We start from the raw sequence: 24,706 nt of genomic DNA, 5'->3' as shown, positions 1-24,706 counted from the left end.
TAGGGTTGGGGGTTTGGCCAGGGGGCTTGACATGACTCATCACGGTCTAGCAACTCCTTGTGATGGGCCAGGCACCTGCCGGCTGACTCTGATCGTCAGTTGAACGGTGTTTCCTCTGACACATTGGTGCAGCTGCCTTCAGGGTTAAACGAGCTGGTGTTAAGAAGCATGGCTTGGCAGGTCATGTTTCGGAGGACGCATGACTCGACCTTCGGCTCTCCCGAGGCCGTTGGGGAGTTACAGCGATGAGACAAGATCATAATTGGATATTATTTAGTTATTTAGGCTTGCCATAACAAAGGGGTTGAATACTTATTGACTCAAGACATTTCAGCTTTTCATTTTTAATGGAGCATCAGCATTTGTGGGTTAGATTACAGGCTCAGAATGGCCAGAAACAAAGAACTTTCTTCTGAAACTCATCAGTCTATTCTTGTTCTGAGAAATGAAGGCTATTCCATGCGAGAAATTTCCAAGAAACTGAAAATCTCATACAACGCTCTGTACTACTCCTTTTACAGAACAGTGCAAACTGTCTCTAACCAGAATAGAAAGTGGAGTGGGAGGCCCCGGTGCATAACTGAGCAAGAGGACTAGTACATTAGAGTGTCTAGTTTGAGAAACAGATTCCTAACAAGTCCTCAACTGGCAGCTTCATTAAATAGTACCCGCAAAACGCCAGTCTCAACATCAACAGTGAAGAGGGGACCCTGGGATGCTGGCCTTCTATGCTGGCCTTCATTTAATAAATTAAATTGTACGCCTACCATGCTGCACCTTGGTCCGATCCTTTCAAACAACGAGCGTTACAGAAGACCCCACCACAAACGGACCAAGCAGCGTGGCCAGGAGGAGCAGACATCCTGGACATGGGAGGATATATCTTGGATGGTAAGGGATCCTGGACGTGGGAGGAGATCCTGGCTGGAAAGGATGGTATGGGAGCAGACTGACGCAGCGAGGGAAGAACAACGACGACACCGGGGTTCGCGACCATGACGGAAGCCCGAGAGGCAGCCCCCCAAAAAATGTTTGGGGGAGGCACAGGGTGGTTGGCGGAGCCAGGGTTTGAACCAGAGCCAACTCCCCGTGGGGAGCGTGTGACCGTTCAGGCACCATGTTTTGCGGTGATACACACTGTGTCTCCAGTACGCATCCACAGCCTGGTGCGTTCTGTGCCAGCTTGCCGTGCGAAAGTGGGCATCTGTCCAGGACAGGTGGTGCAGGCTCAGCGCGCATTGTCTCCAGTGCGCCTCCTCGGTCCAGGATATCCTGTGCCGGCTCTATGCGCTGTATCTCCGGTGCGCCTTCACAGCCCAGTGCATCCTGTGCCAGCTCCCCGCACTTGCCGTGCGAAGGTGGTCCTTTGTCCAGGACGCGTTGTGCCAGCTCTACGCTCCAGACCTCCAGTGAGCCTCCAGTGAGCCTCCACGGTCCAGTATATCCTGTGCCAGCTCCATGGCACGAAGCCTCCAGTGATGATCCATGGCCCGGAGCCTCCAGCGACGATCCATGGCGCGGAGCCTCCAGTGACGATCCATGGCCCGGAGCCTCCAGCGACGGTCTGCGGTCTGGAGCCTTCAGCGACGGTTCCCGGTCCGGAGCTTCCAGCGACAGATCCCGGTCCGGAGCCTCCAGCGGGGTTCCAAGTCCGGAGCCTTTTGCAACGATCTACGGGCGGAGCCACGAGCGGAGAGGGACCTGCGTCCCGCACCGGAGCCGCCACCGAGGGTAGCTGTCCACCGGACCCTCCCCTATGGGTTCAGGTTTGCGGCCGGGGTCCGACCATTTGAGGACTGTCACGCCTTGACCTTAGAGACCCTTTTAATTCTCTATTTGGTTAGGTCAAGGTGTGACTAGGGTGGGCAATCTATGTTTTCTATTTCTTTGTTGGCCGGGTATGGTTTCCAATCAGAGGCAGCTGTCTATCGTTGTCTCTGATTGGGGATCATACTTAGGCAGCCTTTTTCCACCTGTAGTTTGTGGGATCTTGTTTTTGGTACTGTGCTGTTTAGCCCTACTAGACGTTTCGTTTTGTATTTGTTTTTTCGGTGTTCTTTTAATAAATTAAAATGTACGCCTAACATGCTGCACCTTGGTCCGATCCTTTCATCGTCATTCGTAACACACACACTACAGTGATGTAGTGGATAAATGTATAAACTACAGTGGACAATCGAGATAAGATGAACAACCACCAATATACAGTTGAAGTCGGAATTTTACATACACCTTAACCAAATACATTTAAACTCAGTTTCTCACAGTTCCTGACATTTAATCCTAGTAAAAATGCAATGTCATAGGTCAGTTAAGATCACCACTTTATTGTAAGAATGTGAAATGTCAGAATATAATAGTAGAGAGAATAATTTATTTCAGCTTTGATTTATTTCATCATATTCCCAGTGGGTCAGAAGTTTACATACACTCAATTAGTATTTGGTAGCATTGCCTTTAAATGGTTTAACTTGGGTCAAACATTTCGGGTAGCCTTCCACAGGCTTCCCACAGTAAGTTTGGTGAATTTTGGCCCATTCCTCCTGACAGAGCTGTTGTAACGGAGTCAGGTTTGTAAGGCCTCCTTGCTCGCACATGCCTTTTCAGTTCTGCCCAAAAACATTCTATAGGATTGAGGTCAGGGCTTTGTGACTCCAATACCTTGACTTTGTTGTCCTTAAGCTCCTTTGCCACAACTTTGTAAGTATGCTTGGGGTCATTGTCCATTTTGAAGACCTATTTGTGACTAAGCTTTAACTTCCTGACTGATGTCTTGAGATGTTGCTTCAATATATCCACATAATTTCCCTTCCACATGATGCCATCTATTTTGTGAAATGCACCAGTCCATCCTGCAGCAAAGCAGCAAAGCACCCCCACAACATGATGCTGCCACCCCCGTGCTTCACGGTTGGGAGGGTGTTCGTCAGCTTGCAAGCCTCCGCCTTTTTCCAAACATAACAATGGTCATTATGGGCAAACATTTCTATTTTTGTTTCATCAGACCAGAGGACATTTCTCCAAAAGTTGTTCCCATGGGCAGTTGCAAACCGTAGTCTGGATTTTTTAATGGTGATTTTGGAGCAGTGGCTTCTTGCTTACTGAGCGGCCTTTCAGGTTATGTCGCTATAGGGCTAGTTTTACTGTGGATACAGATACTTTTGTACCCGTTTCCTCCAGCATCTTCACAAGGTCCTTTGCTGTTGTTCCAAGATTGATTTGCACTTTTCGCATCAAAGTACGTTCATCTCTAGGAGACAGAACGCATCTCCTTCCTGAGCTGTATGATGGCTGCGTGGTCCCATGGTGTTTATACTTGTGTACTACTGTTTGTACAGATGAACGTGGTACCTTCAGGCATTTTGAAATTGCTCCCAAGGATGAACCAGACTTGTGGAGGTCTTGGCTGATTTGTAAACATTTCCCGATGATGTCAAGCAAAGAGGCACTGAGTTTGAAGGCAGGCCTTGAAATACATCCATAGGTACACTTCCAATTGACTCAAATTATGTCAATAAGCCTATCAGAAGCTTATAAAGCCATGACATTATTTTCTGGAATTTTCCAAGCTGTTAAAGGCACTGTCAACTTAGTGTATGTAAACTTCTGACCCACTGGAATTGTGATACAGTGAATAAGTGAAATAATCTGTCTGCAAAAAAATTGTTGGAAAAACGACTTGTGTCATGCACAAAGTAGATGTCCTAACCGACTTGCCAAAATTATTGTTTGTTTAACAAGACATTTGTGGAGTAGTTGAAAACCGAGTTTTAATGACTCCAACCAAAGTGTACGCAAACTTCCGACTTCAACTGTAAATTAAAACGTATGACATTTTTAGAACTGTATTGTTTGCATTTTGATTGCATTTTAATGTAGGCCTATAGGGAAGTTAAGCCATGAAGCATATCTTATTTGTTTTAACTCCTCACTTGATAAGATTAGTACATGTTTTCTGAAGAGACCCCAAGTTTGGGGTTGTCACTAGTTAACACAGCCACAAAGTCAAATTTGGCAACAATAAAAAAATATTGGTCTTCATTGAGGGTTAGGCATAAGGTTAGCAGTGTGGTCAAGGTTCAGGGTTTGATGTCAAAGCAGATTTTAATAAGAGATTGTGGAAATAGGCAGGTTTTATCAATAATTATTACTTTGTGGCTGTGGTAACTAGTGACGACTCAAGTTGGGAACCACTGTACTAACCTCTCTCTCTGCATGTGTGACCCATGTGAAATGGCTAGCTAGTTAGCGGAATGCGCGCTAATAGCGTTTCAAATCGGTGACGTCACTTGCTCTGAGACCTTGAGTAGTTGTAGTTGTTCCCCTTGCTCTGCAAGAGCCTTGGCTTTTGTGGAGCGATGGGTAACGATGCTTCGAGGGTGGCTGTTGTCGATGTGTGCAGAGGGATCCTGGTTCGAGCCCAGGTAGGGGCGAAGAGAGGAACGGAAGCTATACTGTTATACATGCTTCCTTTTTCTCTCTGTCTCCACTGCTTCCTCCTGCATGCATTGCAGCCTCAACACTGAGCGTCACAGCACTGTCTGTCTCAGTAGCCTTCTCTCTATAAAGCATAGTTATTATGAGAACTTAGTAGCCCACGCAGGCAAATATAACGATCAAACCACTGTTCATGATTCCACTCCTTCACAAAGAAGCAGGCGCAATTACAACTGTCAGATCAAAGCTTACTGAGCTTTGATCAACGCCGAGACAAATATTTGGATCTTGACCAGTAATTTACTTTGTGTACTATATACACTGCCTTCAGAAAGTATTCAGACACATTTACTTTTTCCACATTTTGTTACATTACACCTGTATTCTAAAATGTTTTAAATAAATAAAATATCCTCCAGCAATTTACACACAACACCCCATAATGACAAAGCAAAAACAGGTTAAGAATTTCTTTGCAAATGTATTAAAAATACAAACAAATACCTTATTTACATAAGTATTAAGACCGTCACGTCTGGAGGAAACCTGGCACCATCCCTACGGTGAAGCATGGTGGTGGCAGCATCATGCTGTGGGGATGTTTTTCAGCGGCAGAGAATGGGAGACTAGTCAGGATCCAGGGAAAGATGAACAGAGAAAAGTACATTGCAATCCTTGATGAAAACCTGCTCCAGAGCCCTCAGGACCTCAGACTGGGGCTAAGGTTTACCATCCAACTGGACAATGACCCTAAGCACACAGCCAAGACAATGCAAGAGTGGCTTCGGGACAAGTCTCTGAATGTCCTTCATGTCCTCTGGCCCAGCCAGAGTCTGAACTTGAAGCTAATCGTAGAGTGTGCAAAGCTGTCATCAAGGAAAAGGGTGGCTACTTTGAAGAATCTCAAATATAAAATAACATTTGTTTAACACTTTTTTATTACTACATGATTCCATATGTGTTATTTCATAGTTTATGTGTTCACTCTTATTCTACAGTGTAGAAAATAGTAAAAAATAAAGAAAAACCCTGGAATGAGTAGGTGTGTCCACTTAACACAAATATAAAACGCAACAAGGATCTGTACACAGTTCCTGGAAGCTTAAGATGTCCCAGTTCTTCCATGGCTTGCATACTCACCAGACATGTCACCCATTGAGTATGTTTGGGATCCTCTGTATCGAAGTGTATGACAGCTTGTTCCAGTTTCCACCAATATCCAGCAACTTCACATAGCTATTGAAGAGCAGTTGGACAACATTCCACTGGCCACAATCAAAAGCCTGATCAACTTTATGCGAAGGAGATGTGTCGCGCTACATGAGGCAAATGATCATGTAGCGCGTCCAAAGGTGCGGACTCCGGCCGCAAAACCTGAAACCAAATGGGGAGGGTAGGGGGGGTGATTAGTGTCGGTGGCGGCTCCGGTGCGGGTCGTAGCCCCCCCAGACCCCGGAACCGACCATGGCGCCGGGCTGAACGACGTGCCCGTACTGGGCATCGGCGCAGAGAAGGGCTCCGGACTTGGTGCTGGGCTGGTCGCCGTGCCTGGAATGGTCACTGGCGCTGAGGAAGGCTCTGGCCTAGGAGCGGGACACAACGCCGTGTCTGGACTGGACACCAGCGTAGATGAGTGCTGCTGCCATGGAACTGGACGCCGTGCTTGGACTGGACACCGGCGCAGAGGAAGGCTCCTGCAATGGAGCAGGACTGGACCGGACGCCATGCTTGGACTGGACACCAGCGCAAAGGAAGACTCCGACCTTGGAGCGGGACTGGACACCGGCGCAGAGGAAGACTCCGACCTTGGAGCGGAACTGGACACCGTACCTGGAAGCTCCGGACCGTCGACCATCGCAGGAGGTTATGGACCGTGGCAGGGGGTTCCAGACCATCGCAGGGGGTTCCAGACCAGGGATGTCGCAGGAGGTTCCGGACCGGGGACCGTTGCAGGAGGTTCCAGACCGGGGACCATCGCCGGAAGCTCTGGACTGTGAATACGCACTGGAGGCCTAATGCGTGGAGCCGGTACCGGTGGCACCGGACTGGTGTCACGCACTTCAGGGAGAGTGCGGGGAGGAGACACAGGTCGTACCGGACTGGGAAGGCGCACTGAAGGCCTAGTGCGTGGAGCCGGCACAGGTGGTACCGGACTGGTACCACCTCTGGCAGCTCCTGGCTGACTGACGGCTCTGGCAGCTCCTGGCTGACTGACGGCTCTGGACAGACTGGCGGCTCTAGCAGCTCAGGACAGACGGGAGACTCTAGCAGCTCAGGACAGGAGGAAGGCTCTGGCAGCGCTGGACAGGCAGGAGCACCTGTAGGCAGATGACGGAGAGACAGCCTGGTGCGGGGGGGCTGCCACCGGAGGGCTGGTGCTGGAGTTGGTACTGGATAGACCGGACCATGCAGGCGCACTGGAGCACTTGAGCACCGAGCCTGCCCAACCTTACCTGGTTGAATGCTCCCGGTCACCCTGCCAGTGCAGCGAGGTGGAATAGCCCGCACTGGGCTGTGCTGGCGAACCGGGGACACCATGCGTAATACTGGTGCCATGTATGCCGGCCCAAGGAGACACACTGGAGACCAGATGCCTAAAGCCGGCTTCATGGCACCTGGCTCGATGCCCACTCTAGCCCCGCCGATACGAGGAGCTGGAATGTACCGCACCGGGCAATACACATGCACTGGGGAGACTGTGTGCTCCACCTTATAACACGGTGCCTCAGGCTTCCAGCCGCGTTGCCTCCTCATACCAGCGCCTCTCTGCCTCCGCTGCCTCCAGCTCTGCCTTGGGACGGCGATATTCCCCTGGCTGTGCCCAGGGTCCTTTACCGTCCATATTCTCCTCCCAAATCCAGGAGTCTTGTGTTCGCTGCTGCTGCTGCTGCCGCCCATTACCACGCCGCTTGGTCCTTTGTGGTGGGTGTTTCTGTAATGGCAGATTTCCTCTTTGTCTGAAGAGGAGTAAGGATCGGACCAAGATGCAGCGTGGCAAGTGTTCATGGCGATTTATTTAAAAAACTAACTGAACACTGAAATACAAAACAATAAACGAAGTGATGAAAACGAAAACCGAAACAGTACCGTGTGGCGACAAACACTCACACGGAAACAAACACCCACAAACCAACAGTGAAACCCAGGCTACCTAAGAATGATTCTCAATCAGAGACAACTAACGACACCTGCCTCTGAGAACCATACTAGGCTGAACACAAAAACCAACATAGAAAAACAGACTGCCCACCCCGACTCACACCCTGACCATACTAAATAAAGACAAAACAAAGGAAATAAAAGGTCAGAACGTGACAAAACCAAAGGGAGTGACATATATAGGGCAGGTAAGTAATCAAGGTGGTGATGTAGTCCAGGTGAGTGTCATTATGCACGTAACGATGGTGACAGGTGTGTGCCGTAACGAGCAGCCTGGTGACCTAGAGGCCGGAGAGGGAGCACACGTGACAATATTTTTATTCTGTACAGGCTTCCTTCTTTTCGCTCTGTCAATTAGGTTAGTATTGTGTAATAACTACAATATTCTTGAGCCATCTTCAGTTTTCTCCTATCACAGCCATTAAACTCCGTAACTGTGTTAATGTCACCATTGGCCTCATGGTGAAATCCCTGAGCAGTTTCCTACCTCTCCGGGGAAAACTGAGTTAGGAAGGAAGCCTGTATCTTTGTAGTGACTGGGTGTATTGATACACCATCCAAAGTGTAAATAATAACTTCACCATGCTCAAAGGGATATTTAATGTATTTTATTTTTACCCATCTACCAGTAGGTGCCCTTCTTTGCGAGGCATTGGAAAACCTCCCTGGTCTTTGTGGTTGAATATGTTTGAAATTGAATGCTCAACTGAGGAACCTTACAGATAATTGTGTGTGTGGTACAGAGATGAGGTCATTCAAAAACCATGTTCAACTATAATTGCACATAGAGTGAGTCCATGCAACGTATGTGACTTGCTAAGCACATTTTTACTCCTGAATTTACTGAGGCTTGCCATAACAAATGGGTTGAATACTTATCGACTTAAGACATTTCAACTGTTAATCAATGTTTAAAAAATTGAAATCATTCCACTTTGACATTATGCGATATTGTGTGTTGGCCAGTGACCAAACATCTCAATTGAATTAATTTTAAATTCAGGCTGTAACACAACAAAATGTGGAAAAAGTAAAAGGGTGTGACTAGTTTCTGAAGACACTGTATATGTTTAAATCCCAATAACGACTATATGTTGTGTTTTTGAATGAGTGGGCTGGGCAGTCACAGGTAACTTATTTTCACTGTGGGTAATGTTTGCAGAAAACCAGAGTTACTGCATAACACACCCTTGGTGGAGAGTCAGGATGTACAACCATGAAGGTTAATGAGGCCTGAATGTTAGGGGAATACCAAAAATAATTTGTCTATTTTCTTGTGTTAAGGGAAGTTACCCTGCTGTGCTGTGTTGGGGTAGTGTTACTGAGCTCATTTCACAACCATCAAAACAACTCATTTTAAGCTGCTGCTTGTTCAGAAGCAATACATCTGCACCTTTTTAAAGTGGTATATATCTTCTCAAAAACATAAAAGGCGCTTACTTTTATGCCTGAGAATACATCTTCTGGTAGGGTACTGTTAACATACTGTTTATCTGTACCTAATAGGTGAAACTGACTACCAGCATCAGTTTGCTCGATAGCATCCTAGTGATAGATATATATTTTCTTAAATCACATAGCATTCACATTTGTATTCCTAAGCATTACTAATCAAGCCTCGCACAAACAGACATCAATGGAGCACACAGATGATTGTATTATCACATTCACATTAATTCTTAGAATATTACTTACGATGCTGTATTAATATCAGTGATGTAGTGGTAAAAGATGGGTAATGGGTAAACTGTAAACTCCAGTAGGCGATCGACCACCGATATAAACGAAAACGTATTACATTTTTAGAACTGTATTGTTTTTTAAATTTTAATTTTAATATAGGCCTATAGGGAAGACAGGCCTACATTAAAATGAGATGTTCATATTGAAACATACCTTCTTTTTAAAAGTTCCTAACTTGTTTGATGAAATTAGTACAGATTTTCTCAGAAGACCCCACATGGTGCCCCGAGCCCAAGTTTGGGGTTATCACTAGTTACCACAGCCACAAAGTCAGAATTGGTTCATGAAAACAAGAGTTTTTTGGTTTTAATTTAAGGTAAGGGTTAGGCATAAGGTTAGCAGTGTGGTTAAGGTTAGGGTTATGGTAAGGGTTAGGGTTAGGCATAAGGTTAGCAGTGTGGTTAAAGTTTGGTTTAAAATCTGATTTTATGAAAACAAATTGTAGAAATAAGCAGGTTTTAGCAAGAATTATGACTTTGTGGCTGTTGTAACTGTAGACGGCCCAAGTTTGGGAACCACTGTGCTAACCTCTCTGCTTGCTTCCTTTCTCTCTGTCTCCTCTGCTTCCTGCATGCATAGAGAGAAATGGTAATGGCATCTTTTTCTAGGCACTAACTCAGCCATTGCTCGTTGGGCAAAGCCTTTAAGGAAAATAAATGCAGTTTTTGGAGGGTTTATGGATAAACGCAGAAAATAACGTATGTGATAAACAAGTTTAGGAGATCTTATATGTTTGTTCTATGAGAAACTACATCAGCTAATGCCACTTTTTGTGAATTTATTTTCAAATAAAAAACACAAATCACATAAAACCATCATAATTCAAAAAGGTAATGTTAACTGACTGCTATTATCTCATAGAACAACATGTATACAATTTCCTAAATCTGTGTCAACCTCAGACCTTATTTTGAGTGTTTATTCCCAAACCCTATTCTTTTCCCATAGGTATGGTTGAACGAACAAGAGGTAATTTATTTCCGGATATTAGGACTACAAACTGGCGAGCTTTATTGCAGCCTTCCTCAGCCTCACCCCTGAGCGCATCATCACTGTTCTGCAGTTGCCATGGCGCCCTAGCAGTAGCCTAAGCAGAGAGCTCCTGTACATTTTGTAAATATTTAGGTAATTAGTTAGTTTTGGCATGTTTTTTAACCAACACTTTGTTTTAAAGAATGACCAATTAATCTATCTAATGAATGTACTTTAATCAGAATCCACCACAGCGTTAAGACAAGCTGGCAAGGAATTTGTTTGTTTGGCTAGCTAGCTAGTTAGCTGTTTTGATTCCAATGCCAAAAGTGTCTAGGTGTTGAGGATGGAAAGAAGCCGAAAGCAATATGGCAGAGGTGTGCAATAATGAGGATCGTAGGGAGGTCAAAGTTACAAGGCTTGATTTAACATTAAAATGTGGTGTGCTTTCTGGGGCCACATAATTACCGTAGCAGCATCCAATGGGTGCTTCGTTTTGGTAGTAGTGAATGAGTGGCTAGCTAGCTACCTACTGAGTCCATGGACCTTTGTGGCTAAACTAAAAGATAATCTGACAGTTCTACTACGGAAAAGCCAGGAACGGCGAGACACGTTGATGAGACCGCACTGCCTGCCTCCAGACTCTCCCCCTGTTAGACCACCTCCCTCAGATGACCACTCAAGTCATGAACTTTCTAGTGACTGTCCATCCCCTTATGTTGTTTTTCTAAATTACTTGTAATGTTGTGCTTTGAGATTCTTTGAAAAGTTAAGTTGGTTGTGTTGTACTCACCAGTACCCAGTGTTCGCGGGGTCCGACATGCCAATCAACCTGCTATCTGCCAATCACGGGAATGCCTGGAGTGTTCTGGAGCCGGGCTTCCAGGTGGTTGGCGGAGTGGCGTGTGGGGGGGGTGAGCAGGGGGATGGAGCATTTGAAGTTCAGACCAGGTTTAACCATTGTTCTCTCTCTTACGTCTGGCCTTCACAAGCGAAGGTCACGGTTGTTTTATAGGGTATCCTTCATTTATTTGGGGTGGGCTACGGCCAAACAGTAGCCTGTGAGAAGTTGGGTTAATAAACCGTAAATTCATAACTCAATCCTCTGTCTGGACAATTGTTATTTTATGATCTAGTCAGGTCATTACAGTATTATAAGAAGTTAGTAGCCAATGTTTTGCTCCAGCTGAGGTAGGCTCTGTTTAACATTAGCTTTGTACTTCATCCATCTATCTAATATTAGCCAGAGCCTTTCAACTTTACTGCAATATAAGTCTGCCGGCTGGCATTTATCTATAAGCGACGTTCTTACCAGGTGTGCGTGCACTTACTCTCAGAATGAGTCCGTTTTTGTTTGGGGGATGTCTTTAGAAACTGCAGGCATTGCGGGACTGTTTTAAAATGCTGGCATCTAGTCGAACTCGGCTAGGCAAACCGAACAATTCTACAATTCTGCACAGTTCTTTCAGCGTCAGTATATTACGATGTAGAACAACTGGGTTTAAAATAGTACAATGGCCAGTAAAATGTTTATCTGCGAGAATTTGACAAACTACCTAAATAGGAAATTAGAAGAACTATAGATGGACTAACACAAAACCTATTGAGTAAGACCTGGTTTGGGTCTGTTCATCAGCCAAAGAGGAATTATAATATCCGTCTGTGGCTGAAACTCACATGAGGAAAAATTGCTTATGTTGGTATGGATAAATAAGACTCAGCAAAATACCCGAATGAAGCCGCCGTGGACAGCACACTGTAAAAAGTCATTAGTTCAACTAACACTTTTTTTGTGGTGGACTCCCGTTGCCTAGAACCATTTGAGTAACCCAACTCAAAGTGTTGCAGTTGTAACGTCGGGTGAGTGATGAGTGAGGAGTCAAATGCAGAGGGCGAAGTGAACGGGAAAAACGCTTTAATGTCCTTCAAAACGTAACAGGTCCAAACATGGGTGAATGCCCTAAAACACTGGCGCTAAACAAACCCAAAACCTAGTTAGAAACACTGGACAGCGAAAACCCATAACAAACAAACACGATACATCACCAAACGTAACAAACCAACAAGCCCACACAAACACCAGCGGGCAAAACATACTTAAATAACACCCATCCCAAAACCCCAACAAGGAACAGGTGAAAACAATTAGACAAAAACAAACGAAAAGGAAAAAGGGATCGGTGGCAGCTAATAGACCGGCGACGACGGCCGCCGAGCGCCACCCAAGCAGGAAGGGGAGCCACCTTCGGTGGTATTCGTGAGAGTACCCCCCCCCTGACGAGCGGCTCCCACAGCTCGCTGTCACCGGCCTCGGGGACGACCCGTGGGGCGAGGCGCAGGGCGATCCGGGTGGAGGCGATGGAACTCCCTTAGTATAGTGGGATCCAATATATCCCCCACCGGGACCCAGCACCTCTCCTCCAGAGGTGCTGGGTGCCAGAACCGGCTGGTATCCCTACATGCACTCAAACGGTGACATGTTGGTAGAGGAGTGGCTTAGTGAGTTCTGGGCCATTTCTGCGCAGGGGATGTATCTGGCCCACTCCCCTGGCCGGTCCTGGCAATATGACCACAGAAACCTACCCACCTCCTGGTTCACTCTCTCCACCTGCCCATTACTCTCCGGGTGATAACCCGAGGTCAGGCTGACCGAGAACCCGAGCCGCTCCATAAACGCCTTCCATACTCTGGACGTAAACTGGGGACCCCGATCAGAAACGATATCCTCTGGCACCCCGTAGTGCCGAAATACATGGGCGAATAGTGCCTCCGCAGTCTGCAGGGCCGTAGGGAGGACATAGAGAACCGATCCACAACGACCAGGATCGTCGTGTTCCCCTGAGACGGGGGAAGATCCGTAAGAAAATCCACCGATAGATGGGACCACGGCCGTTGTGGGACGGGCAGGGGTTGTAATTTCCCTCGTGGCAAATGCCTAGGAGCCTTACTCTGAGCACATACCGAACAGGAGGAGACATAGAATCACACGTCTCTCACCACGGTAGGCCACCAATACTTCCCTCTAAGACTGCACCGTCCTCGAAATACCCGGGTGACCTGATGAGGGTAGACTATGTGACCATCAAATCAATTGAACACGAACAGCAAGTGGCACGTACCTACGACCCTCCGGGCACTGTGGAGGCGCAGGTTCCTCCCTTAGTGCCCGCTCGATGTCCGTGTCCACCTCCCATACTACCGGTGCTACCAGCTTGGCAGCCGGAATGATGGGAGTAGGATCGATGGACCGGTCATCAGTGTCGTATAGGCGGGACAGCGCGTCGGCCTTAGTATTGAGGGAACCTGGTCGATACGAGATCGTAAAACCAAATCGGGTGAAATACATGGCCCACCTTGCCTGACGAGGATTCAGTCTCCTAGCTGATCGGATATACTCCAGGTTACGGTGGTCAGTTCAGATGAGAAAAGGGTGCTTAGCCCCCTCAAGCCAGTGTCTCCACACCTTCAGAGCCTTAACCATGGCCAACAACTCACTATCCCCCACATCATAATTCCGCTCCGCTAGGCAAGTCAGTTAAGAACAAATTCTTATTTTCAATGACGGCCTAGGAGCAGTGGGTTAACTGCCTTGTTCAGGGGCAGAACGACAGATTTGTACCTTGTCAGCTCGGGGGTTTGAACTTGCAACCTTCCGGTTACTAGTCCAATGCTCTAACCACTAGGCTACCCTGCACCTCCTTTACCGTGGTGGGAGTTGGCCAATGACACACGGCCTTGACGCGGTCACCCTCCATGACCACCCCCGAGGTGGAAATGCGATAACCCAGGAAGGAAACGGCTCGTTTGGAAAATTCACATTTCTCTGCCTTCACATACAGGTCATGCTCCAGCAGTCGCCCAAGAACCTTGCGCACCAGAGACACATGCTCGGCGCGTGTAGCGGAGTAGATCAAGATGTCGTCAATATACACCACTACACCCTGTCCGTGCAGGTCTCTGAGAATCTCATCAACGAAGGATTGAAAGATGGCTGGAGCATTCTTTAACCCGTACGGCATGAAGAGGTACTCATAATGGCCAGATGTGGTACTAAATGCGGTTTTCCACTCATCTCCCTCCCGAATACACACCAGATTATACGCGCTCCTGAGGTTCAGTTTTGTAAAAAATCACGCCCCGTGAAATGATTCCACCGCTGTAGTGATGAGAGGTAGTGGGTAACTAAAATCCAGAGTGATGGAATTTAGACCTCGATAATCAATACACAGACGCAAACCACCCTCCTTTTTCTTCACGCAAAAGAAACTCGAGGAGACGGGTGACATGGAAGGCCGAATGTACCCCTGTCCCAGAGCCTCCGTGACATATGTCTCCATAGCCAACGTCTCCTCCTGGGACAACGGATACACGTGACTCCTGGGGAGTGCAGCGTTTACCTGGAGGTTTATCACACAATCCCCCTGTCGATGGGGTGGTAATAGGGTCGCCTTCTTCTTACTGAAGGTGATAGCCAAATCGGCATGCTCAGCAGGAATGCGCACGGTGGAAACCTGGTCTGAACTCTCCACCGTTGTCGCACAGATGGAAACTCCTAAACACCTGCCTGAACACTCATCAGACCACCCCTGGAGAGCTCCCTGTCTCCACGAAATTGTAGGATTATGAATAGCCAGCCAGGGAATCCCCAGTACCACCGGAAACGCAGGAGAATCGATAAGGAACAGACTAATCCGTTCCTTATGATCCCCCTGCGTAATCATCTCCAGAGGAATCGTGGCCTCCCTGACCAGCCCTGACCCTAACGGTTGACTATCTAAGGAGTGCACGGGGAAGGGGGTGTCTAACGGAATCCTCAACCTCTGAGCGAGTCCACGATCTATACAATTCCCTGCTGTGCCTGAATCGACTAGCGCCTTATGCTGGAGAGAGGGGAAAAACTTAAGGAAACAGATTAACAAAAACATGTGTCCAACAGGAAGCTCTGGGAGAGTGTGGCGCTGACTCACCTGGGGTGACCGAGGAGTGTTCCGCCTGCCCTCTCGACTCCCAGAAGGACTCCTCCAGCACCGACCGGAAGTGTGCCCTCTCCGGCCACAATGGGTACAGGACGAGCCTCCTTCTCCGGTCTCCCTAGACGCAGCCCCTCCTAGCTCCATCGGGATGGGAACGGGGGGGGCAGGGGGTGGAACTGACAGGACCCTTTCAGAACGTCCGCGAGCAGCCAGCAGATGGTCTAGCCGGATAGACATGTCGATCAGCTCATCCAAGCTAAGCGTAGTGTCCCGACAAGCCACCTCCCTGCGGACGTCCTCTCTTAGGCTACACCTGTAATGGTCTATCAGGGCCCTGTCGTTCCACCCAGCTCCAGCGGCCAAAGTCCGGAAATGCAGCGCAAAGTCCTGCACACTCCTCGTCCCCTACCGGAGATGGAACAACCTCTCACCCGCCACTCGGCTCTCCGGAGGATGATCGAACACAGCCCAGAAACGGCGGGTGAACTCCAGGTAGTGGCCCCTCGCTGAGTTGGGCCCGTTCCAGGCGGCGTTTGCCCACTCCAGGTCCCTACCCGTTAGGCAGGAGACGAGGACACTCACGCTCTCCTCGTCCGAGGGAGCAGGCCCGAACGGTGGCCAGGTAGAGCTCTAGTTGTAGCAGAAATCCCTGGCACCCCGCCGCCGCTCCATCGTACTCCCTTGGAGGCGTGATGCGCAGAGCGCTGGCACCGGATCCCGCTGGAGGAGATGGTAGAGTTGCTGGTGGGAGGGTAGGTGGGGTAGTAGGGAGACCACTCCTCTCCATCATTTGATCCATTGCTGATCCGATGCGATGGAGGATGGACGTATGATGAAGGACTTTCTCCTCCATCGTGGGGAGAGGGGTGGTCGCTGCTCCTGCTGACTCCATCTGGTGTTGCGGGCTTCTGTAACGTCGGATGAGTGATGAATGAGGAGTCAAATGCAGAGGGCGAAGTGAACGGGAAAAACGCTTTAATGTCCTTCAAAACGTAACAGGTCCAAACATGGGTGAATGCCCTAAAACACTGGCGCTAAACAAACCCAAAACCTAGTTAGAAACAATGGACAGCGGAACCCCAAAACAAACACGATGCATCACCAAACGTAACAAACCAACAAGCCCGCACAAACACCAGCGGGCAAAACGAACTTAAATAACACCCATCCCAAAACCCCAACAAGGAACAGGTGAAAACAATTAGACAAAAACAAACGAAAAGGAAAAAGGGATCGGTGGCAGCTAATAGACCGGCGACGACGACCGCCGAGCGCCACCCGAGCAGGAAGGGGAGCCACCTTCGGTGGTATTCGTGACAGCAGTGTTCAATACTTAAAGTAATAAAGTGACATCCCCACCCATATGGTTATCTTTTTAAGGTGTAAATACTATTAACTTTTTGACACTAAATTGCATGAAGTATTCTGAACTATAACGATTTATTTTTTTAGTGAACATAAAAATGCAGGGTCCCTTCTACGTTAATATATATTTTTTGTAGTTTTGATTTATAATTTTCAGTGGTCGTGGCTTAATGTTTAATGTTGTTTAATGTATTTGACAATATCTAATTTTATCGCACCTTAGGAGGCATTGTTGAGCACATTGGTCATTCCTCTAACAGTAACTGGAGGTAGAACTGTAAGCATCACAGGAAGTTGCATTAACCCCTGTTATTAAGAGTGGTGACTATAACTTTGTTGATTGTGGTAATGGCTTGTCTCATTCTTGAACATCAATTTGCCAGATGGTTTTGATATCTGTTCATCATGATCAATTACACCTCATAGCACAGCAAAATGCTTAATATTATCTTAGAAATATAATTTTCTTTCTTCAAGTATGCATACAACATTGTGAAAAAGTATCATTAAGTCTACACATTTTTAATTACCCACAATCCTCTAAAAACATAGGTACGTGGTGCTATTAAGTATTCATAACTTGCAAAAACCTAATAGTTCTATATCAGCACAAACACAGATGAATCAAGTGTTTTTCCTCAAATATCAATACATGTGAATACTACTTTATAATTTTATGTAAAGGCATAAAACATCAAATCAAGTAAGAAAAACTTATAAAAAACATTTGACTTTAAAATGTTAATAAACTTCAAGAACTTTGGATTAGCAGAACACAAATATAGTTATAGTTTCTCAATAACCTAATATTTGTTAACAGTACTCAAACATGAAGTAATAAGAAATCTTATTGACATACAGTATGAGTTAGGACCACTTTTGTGATTTGAGTTCTACTGACCGTTGGACATGTTTGAGTAGACACTATTCAATTTCTTTAAGTTAGGCAATTACTTTTTACATTGCAGTTGTCAAAGCAGTTTGACCCGTTTCCAAGGAATGTAACAAACTTGACATGAAAAATGTGCAGCAGTTTTCAACAGTGTTTTATAGGCTTGAGGCTGATAATGTAATTCATCTCTAATGTATTTATGGAAGTAGTTTACAACAGCTAGGATTAATCATGTGATTTACACACAATGCTGTGTTAAGTGACCTTCACCATTAAAATAAACCCTTTCGTGCTCAGTTAAAAGCCCTGTCACTTTTATGAATGCCACTAAGAGACTCCCTTTAAAACTGTTTCCAAGAAAATATTATTTCATATGTATTACAATTATTTACAATTATTACACTGTTACTATAACCTCGCGCCAAGCTGTTGTCACTGCAGTACTGCAGCTCCCCATGTCTCTTAGACAGCAAACTAACGAATCAGGTCAAACAGGCTCATCAAAACATCCCTAAAAGTCTGTCCACTTTGTCATGGCAGATATAAGAAGTATTAGATAATAAGTATATTATACTATACTATACTATACTGTATCCATATGCACAACAAAATAAGTTGGTATTTTATTTCTTTTGTATAAAACAAACCACAACACAAATATTCAATACAAATACAGTATTTACAGATTCAATACACAAAACAGTACATCTTTAAGACTTTTCACCAAATTAACAGACATTTCTTTCACCATTGTTTGTTATGAATGATTATTGTCCTGGAATATACAGCTATATACAAGTGTAAATAACGGATTTTATTTTCACAGTAAAACAGAAAAAACTGATTTAGTTTTGCCCACCCAAGTGGAGAGTTTCTGTGGAGAGTTTCTGTGTTGAGCTGGCAACGGGATAGGTGCCCTCATATCAACTATGGATCTTGTAAATCATCAATACAGCTATGAGCACAATGATTTAACAAAGACTAGAAACACAGTAGAGCATGACACTTGGTTAAAAACTTCCTGTCAAAAATGCTATATCACCTCAGAGATCCACCAACTGTCACAGAACAGCAGAGGTCAAATGGCAAAGATGGTGTAGCTTAAGGTTCAGAGGTCACGAAATAAAGAAGTCTTTTAGACTGTAGAGTCAGAGTGAAGTCTTTTGTTTCTGAACAGTGTCTGGGAAAGAATAGGCAGGGCTTACAGTGGCCAGGAAATCCAGGCATGGCTCAAAGTGGGCAAGAGATCTGTTGGAGATAACTGGTCGTGTTGTTGTTCAGTGTGTTGTTCAGAGCCCAATGGTCGGCGTAAGAGACGAGATCTTCAGCCATTGGTAGGCCTGGGCTCAGTTCTGTGTATAACCGCAGCTCTATTTCCGACCCTATATGGCAAACAAAACAAAGCTGGTCAGTGATGCAAGAGAAGCACATCTGAATGAAGTTACAGATTTCCTCTATGTTGTGCAATGTTGAGAGCAGCCTTGTTAGAGGATTTAGAGGACTTAGGCTCCGGTGTAATCATTCAGCGCTTATCTCTGCCATCTGTTTACCTTACATGCATTATTATGTTTCACACCTTATAAATATGAGAAGGAAATTCTATTGACTGAAATACGTTCCTCAATCGTCTGACACACATACATTCTTTTTCTCAAATATGTTTCTAAAGGTCCTTGGATTCCATCAGTTTTATTTTCCTGTTGTAGTCTTTCATTTTGACTAGCAAATGTTTCACAAAGACAAAACATGCAGACATGATGAAACCCTGCCGTTGAATACTACAGTATAACAAACAGTCAGATTCCCTCTAGCATCATTTACCTGAGTTATCACTCCATTGGCTCTCTGGACTGTGGTTAGACTCTGCAGTGTTGTATGACTCTACTGTAGCTACTTCATTGCTCAGGAACCCCTTGCTGTTTACACTGCCTGGCAGCTCCAATTGCTCCAATTGCTCCCAATGCTGTGCAATCTGAAAGAGCAAAACACAGGGGATGAGCCTGGTTGCATTTTTGCTTGGTTTAATTGTGTTAGAATTTGTTGTATTCAATGCAGAATAACTGGTAAACATGGGTATTCCTGATAATGAAAAAAGCACACTGAACATGTACTGGTAGAGACAAACTTACCTCAATAAGTGTTTCTTCATTCAAATCTTCATAGTCTGTAAAGTTGGAGGAAAATTGACATGAGCATTGCGCAAACCTCAATTACATTTGCAGCCCACACTCACACAGAGTTGAATCAAACCCAAGCATCCAGCAAACTTAATCTTACCTGTGGAGTGATCCGGTGACACTTGGAAAGACGAGTAGTAGTTGATGCTGTCTGGTCCTATTTCCACAGAGGTGATAAAGTCTGGAACATCAGGGTCATTGATAGAGCCATCAAGATATGACGCTGCTGGGATGGTCTCCCCTAGGTTGTCTGAGCTGTCGACTTTGTTCTCCTGTATCTTTCTGTCCTCCTGCAGGTGTGTGTTGGTGTTGCGATCCTCGAGGCAATGGGTTGCACTGTTGTCCATTTCCTCTGTCTTGATCTTTAACCCCTAGAGGAGAAAACAGCAAAACATTAAATAAGATTGTAATATTCATCTCTGTTGTCACTGGTCTGAATACAGCCAGCTAAATATACATGCACCGCTCTTTATTCAGCAGAGGGAAAACAGTACTACAAGTGATGATAAAGGGATTCTAAAGATTGTTGCAGTTAAAAAGTAATATAACCTTGTCATTTTTCTTTGCATCCTTTGCTTTTGACCTCTTGTTATTTGGCTTTGTGCTGACGTTCAGCATTTTGTAAACGCGCACCGCTCCTGACCCTCTGTTGATGCTCTTGTCTTTCACCTCCTTGATGTCAGGAAGGGAGTTCATTGCACAGCGGAAATTAGCCTTCCATGTCTTAGGGTCTGGTGTAGTCTCGCCTTGTATGAATTTCCCTGCATCAACAGACAAGTAATATCATTGTTATTACGATGCAGAAAGTAGATTGAAAAACCGTAAGGTGCTGAAGTGCATATTGTTCATCTAGCAAAAATCCATTATTATAAGAGGTGCTGTTCCACACTAGGTAGTCTAGGTATGTGTAATTTGCTCACCTGTGTGCATGGCCCATTGCTTGAATAGACAGGCATCCTTGTTCAGGTCCCATCCATGACGTGCAGCATGCTTCCATGGGATGGAGAATATCTTCTTGTCCTGGACAAAACCACAAAGAAATGGGTTTCAAATTAGTGCCTCCTATCTCTCACCCCAGCGTCTCCTGTACATGCTTAGTGGTTATTTATTTTTTAATTTGTTTATTTAACCTTTATTTAACTAGGCAAGTCAGTTAAGAACAAATTCTTATTGACAATGACGAGTAGTCCTGTTCATGGATAATAGTACTAAATATGTTGTGACGTCAATACCTCGACTGAGCTCTCTTCATACAATGACAGTGTCTTTGTAGATAAAGGAAAAATCATTAGATGAGTTTGATGAGCAGGAAAGTCTTACCTTGTCCACCCACACCAATCCACTGATGGAGTTGGACTCAATCTTATCCTCCAGCCAAGGCCTCATTCTCATCCTAGACACAGGCATGGTTCCTGGGAGATCAAGGAGAAGAGATAAACTTAGTTTTAGGCACATGGCATTTGGGGTAGATTTACAAGCACGTCACTCCCACCCACTACCCTGCTCAGTTAGTGCAGATGTTTAGTGCGCTCAGTGAAGTTCATGACCAGGAAGTGTGATGTAGCTACTATGACCATTGCCAACAACTGGCAAATTACTTGGAAATATGTGCAAATCAGTGAAAGACAGCAGTCCTACTAGTATGTCTATCATGTGCATTTTAGGACTACATTGACATTATTTTAAAGTGTTCTAATTATCTTATTCAAGCAGATGCACGGTTATACTATACAGTGGTATAAAGTACTTGAGTAAAAATACTTTAAAGTAGTACTTAAGTAGTTATTTTGGTGTATCTTTACTATTTATAGATATATTTTTGTTAACTTTTACCTTACTACATCTCTAAAGAAAATAATGTACTTTTTACTCCATACATTTTCTGTGTTTACATTTTGATCGCTTAGCAGCACAGGAAATGTCTCTGATCTGGCGGACTCGCTAAACACGTTTGTAATGATGCGAATGAATGTTGGAGTGGCTATTCATAAATAAATAAAAAACAATATAATGGTGCCATATGGTTTATAAGGAATTTGAAATGATTTATTCTTGTACTTTTGATACTACTCAAGTAGTATTTTATTGGGTAACTCTTTACTTGGTCATTTTCTATTAAGGTCTCTTTACTTTTAGTCAAGTATGACAATTGGGTACTTTTTCCGCCACTGATGCTATATCGCTATTTATGTTGCATTCGAGGTTAAAGGGGGCGGGTTCTATAGCTCTTGAAAAGAACGAACAGACTTATTCAACCACGCACACTTTAATCGTGCACTGAACAAGCGCATGCATATTTTGACCAATCCATTACAGTGTCTCTAAATTAGTGTTGCAACCTTGACCCACTAAAACTTGCAACTTTATATTTTAACTAGAACTCTTGAAATGTCATAAATATACTACTGCGAAACTGCATTAAGTATAACTGCATTGTTCCATGTCTCGTTAAATTCACAAATGAGCGCACCGCGCACACCACTTTGCTTCTAGCCTCATGTCAAGCGTAAATAAGATCTGTCAATGTGTGGAATATATGTGCCCAATGACAAAACACACGCTGCTGCACACATGGAAAAACAAATCCCAGTCAATTGAATAGAAAATAGCATATACTATAAATTACAAGTATATCTGCTATAAATATGTACAAAGAGCACTAGCACAAACACAACGTTTCCACGTAGCCCAGTGCATGCAATAATAAAATAAAATCACTTACAGCTACAATATGATGTCGCTTAATCCCGGTGATTTGTAATTGAGCCTAAAAGCAAGTATTTCCTTTTGTGAAGATGGAGCGGGAAGTTATTCCTCTGTGATTCCTTGGAACGTTTATATCCACCCAGGTCTTCCTTTACAGTGTGTACAATCTACTGAAGGAAACTGGTTTTTATATAAAGTGGGTGGGATTTCCCCAATATAGTATCATGCACACTCTTCATTGGTGGGGGCGACAGTTTGGGCAGCAGTCCGCATCTGCGCTGAGGCAGAACTGCACATACAGGCGCGCTCAAACTTCAGGCAACATGATTTCCGAGAAATCATGCTGTTGTGAGAGATAAGGTGTGACGAGGAAGTCTTGAGCATAGCCAATAAACGAATATATTGCATGATCCTGCATGTAGCATGATCATGACGTATCAATTTACAATATATTGGCTCAGTGAAGTAATCATTCCACATGTATTCCCGCAAATTGTCCTAAATAAATACACATAATTAGATAATAAGATTGCACTATTGGGCGAGTGGCCTATGCATTTTCTGTTATCGATGCAATTATGTCCCGCAAAGCATCAAACAGCTAAAATCCAGGCAAACCCTTCAGAATAAATTGTAGTCGAGTCGCGCTTTTCCGGGAAATGGTGTAGTTATTAAAATCAACGACAGGGGCAGTCTTGACTCTCCAGTTGATACAGAGTTGTGTCACAGACTCCAGTTCAGACTTCATGTAAGTCACTGCTGACAACAGTGTGTTTCTTGTTTACGTAAGATAAACAAACAGGGGTGGACTGGCCACTCGTTAGCAAGGCCCACCCAATCAGATTTAGAAAAAAAATATTCAAATGTCAGATTTGAAGAAATACAACAGATTACCTGGAATGATATTCACTATCACAGGATGGTTTTGACAAAAATAACTAACTGAAAGCCACCCCAACAAGCCACAAATATGACTGCAGTGAGGCATATGCCACTGAATGTTTCATTTGTTAATTTAGCAAACAAGATGTATCATAATCCAGTGCCATTTTCACAGTCAACACACCTACATTTTAGCTTTAGTTAGCTTTAAAATGCAAAATGTTCTCTCAGCCTCATGGCAAAATGTGTAGAATAACATGAGATTAGCAATAAAACTGCACATTTTTCTGTGCCCCATGTCAAAATATGTAAAATTGCAGGTAGTTACTTTCTTTGAGGGGACCACAGTATTTTAGCTAGCTAACATTAGCATTGCTAGCTATTTTTGATGAACTTCGCTAGTAACAGAAATATTTACATCTCTTGTCAATATGGCTACATCATAATATGGCAAAGATGTTTACGACAAATGATTTGGCGACTTTAGCAATGTCATCGGATTTCCATGCCACTCTAAATTAGTGTAATTTAGACTAAACAAATATCACGAATATCCGGTCAAAAGTTTTAGAACAACTACTCATTCAAGGGTTTTTCTTTATTTTGACTATTTTCTACGTTGTAGAATAATAGTGTAGACATCAAAACTATGAAATAACACATATGGAATCATGTAGTAACCAAAAAAGTGTTAAATGAATCAAAATATATTTTATATTTGAGATTTTTCAAATAGCCACCCTTTGCCTTGATGACAGCTTTGCACACTCTTGGCATTCTCTCAACCAGTTTCATGAGGTAATCACCTGGAATAAATTTCAATTAACAGGTGTGCCTTCTTAAAGTTAATTTGTGGAATTTCTTTCCTTAATGCATTTGAGCCAATTAGTTGTTTTGTGACAAGGTAGGGGGGGTATACATAAGATTGCCCTATTTGGGAAAAGGCCAAAGTCCATATTATGGTAAGAACAGCGAAAATAAACAAAGAGAAACGACAGTCCATCATTTAAGACATGAAGGTCAGTCAATACGGAACATTTCAGGACGTTGAAAGTTTCTTCAAGTGCAGTCGCAAAAAAAACCATCAAGCACTATGATGAACTGGCTCTCATGAGGACCGCAAAAGGAATGGAAGACCCTGCTGCATAGGGTAAGTTCATTAGAATTACCAGCTTCAGAATTGCAGCCCAAATAATTGCTTCACAGAGTTCAAGTAACAGACACATCTCAACATCAACTGTTCAGAGGAGACTGTGTGAATCAGGCCTTCATATTCAAATTGCTGTAAAGAAACCACTACTAAAGGACACCAATAATAAGAAAAGACTTGCTTGGGCCAAGAAGCAATGGACATTAGACCAGTGGAAATTGTCCTTTGATCTGGAGTCCAAATTTGAGAT

General features: G+C 44.5%; 2 protein-coding genes across 3 annotated transcripts in view; one reads left to right on the top strand and one right to left on the bottom strand.

Annotated features, from left to right (window-relative positions):
* The window catches only part of LOC112228252 (long-chain-fatty-acid--CoA ligase 6), a 100,189-nt gene that overhangs the window by 17,193 nt on the left and 58,290 nt on the right, over nucleotides 1-24,706 (top strand). The window lies entirely within an intron of this gene.
* LOC112228253 (interferon regulatory factor 1) lies at nucleotides 18,143-22,610 on the bottom strand. Of its 2 annotated transcripts, XM_024393418.2 has the most exons (8): nucleotides 22,441-22,609; nucleotides 21,039-21,130; nucleotides 20,639-20,738; nucleotides 20,268-20,479; nucleotides 19,819-20,089; nucleotides 19,671-19,705; nucleotides 19,363-19,513; nucleotides 18,143-18,923 (listed from the first exon to the last, which is right to left on the bottom strand). In XM_024393418.2, exons 2-8 carry the CDS (start codon nucleotides 21,123-21,125, stop codon nucleotides 18,772-18,774), a joined length of 1,008 nt encoding a protein of 335 aa, XP_024249186.1. In that variant the 5' UTR covers nucleotides 21,126-21,130; nucleotides 22,441-22,609; the 3' UTR covers nucleotides 18,143-18,771. The 2 variants fall into 2 exon arrangements, with proteins under 2 accessions (XP_024249186.1, XP_024249188.1); XM_024393420.2 differs by lacking the exon at nucleotides 19,363-19,513 and having other exon boundaries at nucleotides 18,708-18,923; nucleotides 22,441-22,610.

This window comes from Oncorhynchus tshawytscha, linkage group LG30 (genome assembly GCF_018296145.1).
Source record: "Oncorhynchus tshawytscha isolate Ot180627B linkage group LG30, Otsh_v2.0, whole genome shotgun sequence".
Classification (NCBI taxonomy): Eukaryota; Metazoa; Chordata; class Actinopteri; order Salmoniformes; family Salmonidae; genus Oncorhynchus; species Oncorhynchus tshawytscha.
Note: the sequence above shows the minus strand (reverse complement) of the source record. Positions and strands in the feature narration are given on the sequence as shown.

Excerpts from the sequence above, each read along its gene's own strand:
- LOC112228253 (XM_024393418.2), bottom strand. The coding sequence starts at position 21,125 with ATGCCTGTGTCTAGGATGAGAATGAGGCCTTGGCTGGAGGATAAGATT. Across the intron at positions 20,739-21,038 it reads GATTGGTGTGGGTGGACAAG|GACAAGAAGATATTCTCCAT; the intron begins GTAAGACTTTCC and ends GGTTTTGTCCAG. Across the intron at positions 19,706-19,818 it reads GTCACCGGATCACTCCACAG|ACTATGAAGATTTGAATGAA; the intron begins GTAAGATTAAGT and ends CCAACTTTACAG.